Genomic DNA, 12,747 nt, shown 5'->3' on the forward strand with positions numbered 1-12,747 from the left:
ATCCACTCACCCACCCACCCACTCACCCACCACCCACCCACTCACCCATTCACCCACCCACTAACTCACCCACTCACCCACCCACCCACCCACCCACTCACCCACCCACCCACCCACCCACTCACCCACCACCCACCCACTCACCCATTCACCCACCCACTAACTCACTCACCCACCCACTCACCCACCACCCACCCACTATAGATGTGCAGCCGTGCGCTCATCACGGGAGTAAATATCAACTCAATGCCTCAATCAAGTCACTGCTGATCGAAATCTGCGGAAGCCGGTTGAAGGAAATCAAAATCCTTGGAATCCCGGCTCCGTGAATGTCAGCGACTAAAGCCGTGACCCAATCGAAGGGGAGCGGTGGTGCAGCGGTTAGCGCTGAACCACCGCTACGAATTCCCGGGACGGCGACCCGAGTTGGATTCCTGCGCTCACGGCCACCATCAGTGCCGTTGACGATTGTCTGGACCCGGTCCTGGGACTCCCTCCCCTAGGTCGACTCGGCCTAAAATGAGTACCCGGTGCAGTGGTGTCAACAACGTGTTGGAACTGGGGGAGACAAAGGCGGCCGGGCATGGTTGCTGGCCATCCACCCCCTCGTGTGCCACAGTGCCGGTAGCCTTCATAGGCGCTGCTACTCGCTACTCACAGCCACTTGCCCCAACAGTCTGTTGACTCCAATACGGGGGAGCTTTGTCTTTGTAGAGGGTGGGTGGGTGGGTAAGTGAGTAAGGAGGTGAGTGAGTGGGTCAGTGGGTGAGTGGGTGGGTGAGTAAGTAGGTGAGTGAGTGGGTGAGTGGGTTGGTGAGTACGTAGGTGAGTGGGTTAGTGGGTGAGTGGGTGGGTGAGTAAGTAGGTGAATGAGTGGGTGAGTGGGTGGGTGAGTGATTTAGTAGCTGAGTGAGTGCAACTCGCTAACAGCAATTGCCCAAACAGTCTGTTACAAGCTATAAGGGGGATCTTTGTCTTTGTAGAGGATGAGTGAGTGGGTGGGTGAGTGTGTGGGTGAGTGAGCGAGTAGGTGGGTGAGCGAGTGGGTGAGTGAGTCAGTGGGTGAGTGAGTGGGTGAGTGAGTGGGTGGGTGAGTGAGTAGGTGGGTAAGCGAGTGGGTGAGTGAGTCAGTGGGTGAGCGAGTGGGTGAGTATGTGGGTGAGTGAGCGAGTAGGTGGGTGAGCGAGTGGGTGAGTGAGTCAGTGGGTGAGCGAGTGGGTGAGTGAGTGGGTGGGTGAGTGTGTGGGTGAGTGAGCGAGTAGGTGAGTGAGCGAGTGGATGAGTGAGTCAGTGGGTGAGCGAGTGGGTGAGTGGGTGGGTGGGTGAGTGTGTGGGTGAGTGAGCGAGTAGGTGGGTGAGCGAGTGGGTGAGTGTGTCAGTGGGTGAGCGAGTGGGTGAGTGAGTCAGTGGGTGAGCGAGTGGATGAGTGACTCAGTGGGTGAGCGAGTGGGTGAGTGAGTCAGTGGGTTAGCGAGTGGGTGGGTGAGTGTGTGGGTGAGTGAGCATGGAGGTGGGTGAGCGAGTTGGTGAGCGAGTGGGTGAGTGAGTCAGTGGGTGAGCGAGTGGGTGAGTGTGTGGGTGAGTGAGCAAGTAGGTGAGTGAGCGAGTAGGTGAGTGAGTCAGTGGGTGAGTGAGTGGGTGAGTGAGTGGGTGGGTGAGCGAGTGGGTGAGTGGGTGAGTGAGTGAGTGAGTGGGTGAGTGAGTGAGTGAGTGGGTGGGTGGGTGAGTGAGTGGGTGAGTGCTGCTCGCTACTAACAGCACTTGCCCCAACAGTCTCTTGAAGGCTACACGGGGCGGCCTTTGCCTGTGTGATTTTGTGAGAGTGTTACTTTCATGGAGTGTGATAGGGCAGTCATCGTGCTGAAGAGGCTATCAAACGCAACCTTCAGAGGCGCGCGCACACTCACAACACAGAGCTGCCCCGGGTAGTCCACGTGGGCTGTTGGGGCAAGTGCCGGTGTGTGTCTGTGTGTGTGTCTGTGTGGTGTGTGTCTGCGTGTATCCCTGTGTGATGTGTGTGTGTGTCTGTGCGTGTCAGTGTGGTGTGTATCTGTGTGTGTCCGTGTGTGTCCGTGTGTATGGGGAGCGGTGGTGTAGCGGTTAGCGCGCTGCGCGATGAACCCGGCTACACGGGTTCAATTCCCGCTCATGGCCAACACCAGTGACGATTTATCTGAACCAGTCCCGGGCCTCCCCTAGGTCGACTCAGCCTCAAAATGAGTACCTGGTGCGGTGTGTAAACGTTGCCACTAGGGAGACAAAGGTGGTCGGGCGTGGTGCTGGCGACTCACCCCCTCGTGTACCGTTCCGGCCTTCATAGGTGTTCGCTAACAGCACTTGCCCCAACAGTCTGTTAAGGCTATATGGGAGATCTTTGTTTTTTGTCCGCGTGTGTCCCTGTGTATGTGTGTGTGCCATGTGACGTGTGTATGTCATGGAGAGCGGTGGTGTAGCGGTTAGCGCTATGCTGTGCTATGAACCAGGCGACCCGGGTTCGATTCCCGCTCACGGCCAACACCACCAGTGACGATTATCTGAACCGGACCTGGGCCTCGGCTAGATTTACTCCGCCTCAAATGAGTACCTGGTTCTGTGTGTAGTAAACATCGCCACTGGGGAGACAAAGGCGGCCGGGCGCGGTCCTGGCCACCCACCCCCTCGTGTGCCGTGCCGGCCTTCATAGGTGCTCGCTAACAGCATTTGCCCCAACAGTCTGTTAAGGCTACACGGGGGACCGTTCTCTTGACTTTGTGTGTGCCGTGTGATGTGTCCCTGTGTGTGATGTATGTGTCCGTGTGTGTGTGTGTGTTTCGGTGTGTGTGTCCCTGTGTGTGTTCGTGTTGGTCCCGGTGTATGTGTGTGTGCCGTCTGATGTGTGTGTCCGTGTGTGTGTGTGTCCCTGTGTGTGTGTCCGTGTGTGTGTGTCCCTGTGTGTGTTCGTGTTTGTCCCTGTGTGTGTGTCCGTATGTGCCGTCTAATGTGTGTGTGTGTCCGTGTGTGTGTGTCACTATATGTGTGTCCGTGTGTGCGTCCGTGTTTGTCCCTGTGTGTTTTTCCGTGTGTGTCCCTGTGTGTGTCCGTGTGTGTGTCACTATATGTGTGTCCGTGTGTGCGTCCGTGTTTGTCCCTGTGTGTGTCCGTGTGTGTGTCCCTGTGTGTGTCCGTGTGTGTGTCCGTGTGGGTGTCCCTGTGTGTGTGTGTCCGTGTGTGTCCTTGTGTGTGTGTGTCCGTGTGTGTGTCCGTGTGTGTGTCAGTGTATGTGTCCGTGTGTGTCCGTGTGTGTGTGTCCGTGTGTCCTCAGCCATCACGAACGTGCGCCTCTGGGCAATCGACCGCCAATGCTTCCAGACGATCATGATGAGGACTGGCCTCATCAAGCAGGCCGAGTACATGGACTTCCTGAAGAGGTGTGTCTCTCTGTGTGTCTCTGTGTGTCTCTGTGTGTCTCTCTGTGTCTCTCTGTGTGTGTATCTCTGTGTGTCTCTTTCTGTGTGTCTCTCTGTGTGTCTCTGCCTGTCTCTCTGTGTGTCTCTCTGTGTGTGTCTCTGTGTCTCTCTGTGGGTGTCTCTGCGTGTCTCTCTGTGGGTGTCTCTCTGCGTGTGTCTCTGTGTGTCTCTCTGCGTCTCTATGTGTGTGTCTCTCTCTGTGTGTCTCTCTGTGTGTCTCTCTGTGTGTGTCTCTGTGTCTCTCTGTGGGTGTCTCTCTGCGTGTCTCTCTGTGTGTATCTCTGTGTGTGTATCTGTGTCTCTCTATGGGTGTCTCTCTGCGTGTCTCTCTGTGGGTGTCTCTCTGCGTGTCTCTCTGTGTGTCTCTCTGTGTGTGTCTCTGTGTGCGTCTCTGTGTCTCTCTCTGCTTGTCTCTCTGTGTGTCTCTCTGTGTGTCTCTGTGTGTGTCTCTCTGTGTGTGCCTCTGTGTGTCTCTCTGTGTGTCTCTCTGCGTGTCTCTCTGTGTGTGTCTCTCTGAATGTATATCTGTGTGTGTCTCTCTGTGTGTCTCTGTGTGTCTCTCTGTGTGTCTCTCTGAGTGTGTCTTTGTGTGTCTCTCTGTTTGTGTCTCTCTCTGTGTGTCTCTCTGTGTGTCCCTGTGTGTCTCTGCGTGTCTCTCTGTGTGTCTCTCTGAGTGTCTCTCTGTGTCTCTCTGCGTGTGTCTCTGTGTGTGTGTCTCTGTGTGTCTCTCTCTGTGTGTCTCTGTGGGTGTCTCTCTGTGTGTGTCTCTCTGCGTGTCTCTCTCTGTGTGTGTCTCTGTGTGTCTCTCTCTGTGTGTGTCTCTCTGTGTGTTTCTCTGTGTCTCTCTCTGTGTGTCTCTCTCTGTGTGTCTCTCTGTGTCTCTCTGTGTGTCTCTATGTGTGTCTCTCTCTGTGTGTCTCTCTGTGTGTCTCTCTCTGTGTGTCTCTCTGTGTCTCTCTGTGTGTCTCTATGTGTGTCTCTCTCTGTGTGTCTCTCTGTGTCTCTATGTGTCTCTCTATGGGTGTCCTGGTGGCTAGGAGATGGTATCTTCCTCGCCAGATATGCAGGATGGTCGTTGGTTTGATCTGGACCCTGACGCCTTCTGCTGTATATTCGGAGTTGGCGTCTCTCTCCCCGTGGTCACTGCGTGGATGTCTACTCCATATTCAGAAACAAGCCCTTGGATTATTTGGCCGCTGCTATAAATTGATGACGATTGGCCACTTCATTTAGCTGCGATCATTTGTGACATTCAGACCCTGGAGGAATAAAATCCACACAGTGGCAAGGACGCGGGGAGAGAGAAACGCAAACTCCAAATATACAGCAGTACTCTTTGGTTCTTTCGGTTAAGTCACGTAGGTATAACATAAAATAAATCACGACGTTTCGGGCGCAACACAAGCGTCCATCATCAGGTGGGAAAGCATGGCCGGCTGCTGAGGCAGACTGGTTTTTTTTTCCATAGGCCTTCATGTCGCCAGAGACAATTATTTTGCGCCTTACGAGGTCAGCTGTAGGTTTTTCAGCACCTATAATGACTTAGTAGGCCAACCCTTGAGTGGCAATCCTTGCCACAGCAATTGCAAGTGAATGCGGTGGCAGCTCCAGAGGTGTTTGCTGCTTTATCTTTACGTCGCTCCCTCTTGGTCTGCCAAGCGGTGTATCTTTCCTCCTCGCCTCTCCTGAGGCCTGTTTTCACAGCCTACTGCCAGCTGAGTCAGTCGCCGGCAGTTTTCTCCCAGTCATTTGGGTTGATGTCGCAGCTCTTCATGTCCCGTTTACGGACATCTTTGAAGCGCAGGACTGGGCGACCAGTGACCCGTGTGCCTGATGCCAGCTCGCCGTACAAGACATCCTTGGGTATTCTGCCATCCTGCATGCGGCGCACGTGTCCAAGCCATCTCAGGCGCCTATGTCTGAGTAGAAAGTACATGCTGGGAATGTTGGCCAAGTTGAGGACTGAGGTGTAGGGAATGCGATCTTGCCATCTGATACCGAGGATGCGCCTGAGACATCGGAGGTGGAATGTGTTTAGTCGATGTTCTTGATGGGCGTATGTTGTCCAGGACTCAGACCCATAGAGGAGGGTGCTAAGGACGCAGGCCCGATACACCTGTACTTTGGTGTTGAGCGTTATAGATTTGTTCTCTCACACTCTTTTGGTCAACCTGAAGTTGTCAATCTCTGTGACAATGGAAAAATTACAGGTGATGGTGGAACCCAAGTAGGTGAAGTCCTGAACGACTTCCAGGGTGTAGCTGCCAATGTTTATGGAGGGGGTGTCTCTGACATCCTGGCCCATGACATTGGTCTTTTTCAGACTGATTGTCAGGCCAAAGTTGTTGCAGGCATTGACAAGGTGGTCGATGAGTGTCTGCAGACCTTGTTCTGTGTGAGCTGTCAACGCGGCATCATCAGCGAATAGGAGTTCTCTGATGAGGGCTTTGCGGACTTTGGTTTTGGATCTGAGACGGCCAAGATTGAAGAGTTTGCAATCAGATCTTGTATGGAGAAAGACTCCCTCTTTTGCTGTCCCAAAGGCATGTGTGAGCATATGTGAGAAAAAGATGCCAAACAGTGTTGGGGCAAGCACGCTGCCCTGCTTTACACCGCTGAGTATGGGAAATTCCTCTGAGGTGGTGCCGCTGTGCTGTGTTGTTCCTTTCATGTTGTCATGGAAAGAGGAGATGACTGCCAGCAGCTTCGGTGGGCAGCCGATCACTTTGAGGAGTTTAAAGAGGCCTTCCCTACTGATGAGGTCAAAGGCTTTTGCAAGATCAATGAATGCCAAGTACAGGGGCATTCTCTGTTCTCGGCATTTCTCCTGTAGCTGACGCAAGGAGAAGAGCATGTCAATTGTGGACCTTCCTGCTCTGAAGCCACACTGAGCCTCAGGATACGTCCTCTCAGCTAGTATCTGTAACCTGCTGAGGACCACACGGGCAAAGGTTTTCCCCACGATGCTCAGCAGGGAGATGCCACGGTAGTTATTGCAGTCTCTACGGTCACCCTTGTTTATATATAGGGTGATGATGTTGGCGTCTCTCATGTCTTGAGGCATTGCTCCTTCTTCCCAGCACTGGCAGATAAGTTCATGGAGTTTTGTGAGGACGGCGGGTTTCGCACATTTCAGTACCTCAGGTGTGATGCCGTCCTGTCCCGGGGACTTGCCGCTGGCTCGTGAGTTGGTGGCGTTGTCCTGTTCCTTCAAGGTTGGAACATTGTTCAGTTCGTGTATCGTTGGTAAGGGCTTTACAGCAGCAAGGGCAGCTTCTGACACACCGTTGTCTCGTGAGTAGAGCTCTGAGTAGTGTTCTACCCACCTGGCCATTTGCTCTTGTTTATCAGTGATGATGGCCCCTGTGCTGGATTTAAGGGGGGCAATCCTCCTGATGTTTGGACCAAAGGCTGTCTTGATGCCTTCATACGTGGCACGGATATTGCCAGTGTCAGAGGCGAGTTGGATCCTACTGCTGAGGTTCACCCAGTAGTTGTTGGCGCAGCGTCTGGCGGTCGTTTGAGCTGCACTGCGGGCAGCTTTCAGAGCCCTTAATGATCCTGTACTTGGGACCTGCTTGTATTTCAGGAGTGCCATGCGCTTGGCTTGGAGGATGGGTTCCAATATAGCCAGGTGTTCCTCAAACCAGTCTGTGTTCCGCCTTGTCTGCTTACCGAAGGTATTGATGGCTGCATTGAAGATGGCGTCTCTGATGTATGCCCACTTTGTCTCCACGCTTCCATCTGGTGTGTCGTATAGGGACTGCTCAAGGCTGTGTTGGAATGATTGAGTGAGCTCTGCGAGGGAGATCTTGGCAGAGTTGATGCCTAGGTAGCGCTTTTGTTTGAGGCGGTGTATCTTTTTTAAGCGTAGTCGGACCTTGCTGGATACCAGCGGGTGATCAGTGTCACAGACTGCACTGTGGTAGCTGCGTGTGATGAGTACTGAGTTGAGGTGGACTCGTCGGGTGATGACGAGGTCCAGTTTATGCCAATTAAGAGACCTTGGGTGTCTCCATGATACTTTATGGCATGGTTTAGAGAGTTTGTGATACAGAGATTGTTGTATGAACAAAGCTCCAGTAGTCTTTGGCCACTGGCATTCATCTTTCCGATGCCGTGATAGCCAAGGCATGTGGACCACGCGTTTTGGTCAGCCCCAACCCTTGCATTGAAGTCTCCAAACAGAAACATGTGCTCAGAGCTGGGGATTTTGCTAATAATATTGTGGCGCTCTTCATAGAACTGGTCATGAATCTCCGGAGGTGAGTAGAGTGTTGGGGCGTAGACACTCAGGATGGTTACATGGCCAGAAGCAGTGAGCAGTCTCATGAGCAGAATCTGCTCGGAGCCTGCGGTTGGTGGTTCCATCATGCCAAGGAGTGTGTTTTTGACGGCGAACCCAACACCGTGTTGCCTTGGTTCGTTCTGCTGTTTACCTTGCCAGTAGAAAGTGTAATGCCGTGATAACAACCTTTTAAAACAGTCTGCCTCAGCAGCAGACCATGCTTTCCCACCTGATGATGGACGCTTGTGTTGCTCCCGAAACGTCGTGATATATTTTATTTTATACCTACGTGACTTTACCGAAAGAACAAAAGAGTATGGATTCCTGCAGTCACGAAAGCTTCAAATAAAGATTATACAGCAGTAGTGGACATCGTCAGGTTCGGCATCAAACTTATGACCTCTTGCTTTCCAGGCGAGCGAGTTAACATCTCCTAAGGCTATACGGGTGATTTGCATATTTGATGTTTGTTCATGTTTGTGTTTGTTTGTGTTTGTTTGTTGTGTGGGTCAGTGTGCCATCTTTTCAGAATCTGGCAGAGGAGGTGATCAGCAAGCTGGCTGATGTTATTGAGGAGGTGAAACATCAAACACTCACTCGCACACGTATAGACACAGAGAGTCCCACAGACTCAAACATAGACCGACAAGCTCACACAAAGACCCACAGACTCACACGGAGACCCACACCGACTCGCACAGAGACCCGCACACTCACAGAGAGACCCACACGGAGACCCACACAGACTTACACAGAGATCCGCAGACTCACACAGAGACTCGCGGATTCACACAGGGACTCACACAGACACACACAGACCCAGACTCACGCAAAGACTCACACACAGACCCACAAACTCACACAGAGACCCACACAGACTCACACAGAGACCCACAGACTCACACAGAGACCCACAGACACCCAGACCCATAGAGACTCACAGAGACCCACAGACTCACTTGAGGCTGAGTCGACCCAGTATGGTGACGTCACCAATGGCACTTTGTGCCAGGCTCGGTAGGGGGCCCAGGTGGTGCATCGGCCACTCATCTCAGTCAGTCGACCCGTGGCACCTGGGTGTGCCCCGTGACCTCCTGCCAGCGGTCGTTCGACATTTCACGTGGCCTCAACGTGCACATAGCCTGGCACAAGCGCCGTGGTGACGTCACCGCCACTTAGTGGCAAATGGCGGTTGTTGATTGTGGAGGTGATGGTGAAGATGATGGTGGGTGTGGTGGCGTTGGTGGCTGTGATGATAGTCGAGGAAGCGGTGGTGATGGTGGTGTCCGTGTGTCCTCTCTCTCTTGGGGAGCGGTGGTGTAGCGGTGATCAATACGCTGCACTACGAACCTAGCGACCCGAGTTCGATTCTCGCTCATGGTCAACATCAGTGACGATTATTTGAACCGGTCCTGGGCCTCTCCTAGGTCAACCCAGCCTCAAATGAGGACCTGGTGTGCGGTGTGTAAACAGTCTGTTACAGACTACACGTGGGATCTTTGTCTTTGTATCCCCCACAGATGCACTATGATGCCGGAGACTACATCATCAGGCAAGGGGCGAGTGGAGACACCTTCTTCATCATCAGCAAAGGGCAGGTAACCTGGCTCACGATGGCCGTGTGGATGGGGTTCACGATGGCCATGTCGGTGGGGTTGACAAATGCCGTGTTGGTGGGTGGGCTCACAATGGCCGTCTGAGTGGGTGGGTTCACGATGGCCGTGTCGGTGGTTCACGATGGCCGTTTGGGTGGGGTTAACGATGGCCGTTTCGGTGGGGTTAACGATGGCCGTGTCAGTGGGGTTCACGATGGCCGTATCGGTGGGTGAGTTCTCAATGGCCGTGTCAGTGAGGTTCACGATGGCCGTGTCAGCTGGGTTCACGATGGCCGTGTCAGTGGGTGGGTTCACGATGGCCGTGTCGGTGGGTGAGTTCTCGATGGCCGTGTCAGTGAGGTTCACAATGGCCGTGTCAGTGGGTGGGTTCACAATGGCCGTGTCAGTAGGTGGGTTTACGACGGCCGTGTCAGTGAGGGTTCACAATGGCCGTGTCAGCGTGGATCACGATGGCTATGTCAGTGGGGTTCACGATGGCCGTGTTGGTGGGTGAGTTCTCAATGGCCGTGTCAGCGGGGTTCACGATGGCCGTGTCAGTGGGTGGGTTCACGATGGCCGTGTCAGTGGGTGGGTTCACGATGGCCATGTCAGTACGTGGGTTTACGATGGCCGTGTCGGTGAGTGGATTCACAATGGGCGTGTCAGTGGGGTTCACGATGGCCGCGTCGGTGGTTTCTGGATGTACTGATGATGTTGCTGTTGACAATGTTGCTGATGATGACATTGCTGGCCAGGTGAATGTAACGAGACAGGCCGAGGGGGTGAGTGACGAGCCTGAGCTTCTGAGGTCCCTGGGAAGGGGAGACTGGTTCGGAGAGATGGCGTTACAGGGGTGAGTCACTCACCCATACACTCACTCGACCACCAATCCATGAATCCACTTACTCAACCACTAACTCAACCACCCACCCACTCACTCAACAGACTGTAGGGGCAAGTGCTGTTAGCGAGCACCTCTAAAGGCCAGCACGGCACGCCAGGGGGTGGGCGGACAACACCACGCCCGGCCGTCTTTGTCTCCCTAGTGGCGATGTTTACACATCACACCAGGTACTCATTTGAGGCTGAGTCGACCTAAGGGAGGCCCAGGATCCGTTCAGATAATCGTCACTGGTGTTGCCCGTGAGCGAGAATCGAACCCGGGTCGCCGGGTTCGTAGTGCAGCGCGCTAACCGCTACACGACCGCTCCTACTCAACCTCTCACTCATACACACTCATACACACTCACCCAACCACCCACCCACTCATGCAGACATTCACCCACTTACTCACCCACTCACTCACTCAACCACTCACTAACTCACCCACATACTCACTCACCCACCCTCCCATTCATTCACTCACACTCTCTTCCACCCACTTACCCACCCTATCACGCACTCATGCATATTCTGCTGTTGCTCATAATGGTAATGATGATGGTAATGATGATAATAATGATGATAATGATGGTGGTAATGATGTTAATTATCATAGTGATGATGGTAATGATGTTGATGATAATGATGATGATAATAATGATGACGGTTATGATGGTGGTAATGATGATGGTAATTATTATGGTAATAGGAATGATGTTGATGATGGTAATGATAAACCTAATGATGATAATAATGATGATGATAATAATGATAATGATTATGATGGCCATGATGATCGCCATAATGGTGATAATGGTAATAATGATGATAGTCATGGTGATAATGATGATGGCAACGATGTTGATGGTCATGGTGATAATGATGACGACGAGCCTCTATTGCCACGTGTGTGTTCCTGCCCACAGGGAGGACGTGAGGACAGCCAACGTGATCGCAGTGGAGTCAGTCACGTGCCTGGTCATCGACAGAGAGTGAGTGAGTGGGCGCAGCGGTGGCTAGGAGATGTTAACTCTCTCGCTTTGTCTGTAGGAGGTTCGTGAGTTCGATCCCGGACCCTGCGATATGTTAACTCTCTCGCCTGGAAACCAGGAGGTCATCGGTTCAATCTCGACCCTGATGATGCCTTCTGCTATATATTTAGAGTCTGTCTCTCTCCCTCTCATCATAGTCACGGTGGCTAGGAGATGTTAACTACCTCGCCTGGTATGCAAGAGGTCGTGGGTTCGATCCCGGACCCTGCGAGATGTTAACTCCCTCGCCTGGAAACCAGGAGGTCATCGGTTCAATCTCGACCCTGATGATGCCTGCTGCTATATATTTAGAGTCTGTGTCTCTCTCCCTCTCATCATATTCACGGTGGCTAGGAGATGTTAACTACCTCGCCTGGTATGCAAGAGGTCGTGGGTTCGATCCCGTACCCTGCGAGATGTTAACGCTCTCGCTTGGTCTGTAGGAGGTTCGTGGGTTCGATCCCGGACCCTGCGAGATGTTAACGCCCTCGCCTGGAAACCAGAAGGTCATCGGTTCAATCTCGACCCTGACGATGCATGCTGCTGTATATTTTGAGTCTGCATCTCTTTCTCTCCCCATGGTGGTCGCGTGGATTTGTCTCCGGGTCCACCAGTTTTCCCCCTCCACATTTAGAAGCAACGTCGCACGTTTATAGTGATTTGGCTGCTGCTATACATTTCCACGTGATGACGATATCAGCCACTTCCGTTGAGTTATCGTTTGTGGTGGTCATGTCGCTTCTTAAAAAAAGATACATAGCTAAGTGGGCCTTATACCTGGTAACATTAAAAAAATAGTTGAGTTTTACTATGGGTCTCTATGAGTATGGGTCTCTATGAGTATGGGTCTCTGCGCGTCTCTGTGGGTTTCCATGGATCTCTGTGGGTTTTTATGGTTCTATATGGCTCTCTGGCTCTTTGTGGGTCTCTATGAGTATGGGCCTCTGTGAGTATGGGTCTCTATGAGTATGGGTGTCTGCGCGTCTCTGTGGGTTTCTATGGGTATCTGTGTGTTTCTATGGGTATATATGGCTCTCTGGATCTCTGTGGGTCTCTATGAGTATGGGTTTCTATGAGTATGGGTCTCTATGAGTATTAAGGTCACGCGCTTTAGAATATTTGACGGCTGCTCTGAATGTCCACGTGATGCTGTCAGCCAATTCGTTGAGCTGCCATCATTTGTGATGGCCAGGTCGCTTCTGATAAAAGAGATGCGTAGCTCGGTTGGGGCTTTACCCGGTAAATTCAAAAATAAAATAGTTTAGTTTAGAGCGTGGGGAGACAAAGGTGGCCGAGCAGGGGGGGGGAGATTGAATGTTGGTTCAGACCACCCCACCACCACCACAATCTATCGACTACTCGCCAACAGCACTGGACCCAGACAGCCTGCGTGGGCTACACGGGGGAGCTGTAACTGCTTCTGTGCATGATCTGTCTGCTTTGTGAGGGGGGCAGATGTGGGGCAGATGTGGAACAGAGTGGCTCATGATGGCCTGAGGGTGTGA

General features: G+C 52.7%; 1 protein-coding gene across 2 annotated transcripts in view; it reads left to right on the top strand.

The window, feature by feature from the left end:
- The window catches only part of LOC144733017 (cGMP-dependent protein kinase 1-like), a 102,203-nt gene that overhangs the window by 54,328 nt on the left and 35,128 nt on the right, over positions 1 to 12,747 (top strand). For both annotated transcript variants that reach the window (XM_078614732.1, XM_078614731.1), the window contains exons 5-9: positions 3,302 to 3,407; positions 8,248 to 8,311; positions 9,255 to 9,332; positions 10,085 to 10,182; positions 11,138 to 11,203. In XM_078614732.1, coding sequence (XP_078470858.1) covers positions 3,302 to 3,407; positions 8,248 to 8,311; positions 9,255 to 9,332; positions 10,085 to 10,182; positions 11,138 to 11,203 — 412 coding nt within the window. The remainder of the gene's footprint in view (positions 1 to 3,301; positions 3,408 to 8,247; positions 8,312 to 9,254; positions 9,333 to 10,084; positions 10,183 to 11,137; positions 11,204 to 12,747) is intronic.

The sequence above is a fragment of the Lampetra planeri genome, chromosome 45 (genome assembly GCF_965212315.1).
Source record: "Lampetra planeri chromosome 45, kcLamPlan1.2.h2, whole genome shotgun sequence".
NCBI classification, from domain to species: Eukaryota; Metazoa; Chordata; class Hyperoartia; order Petromyzontiformes; family Petromyzontidae; genus Lampetra; species Lampetra planeri.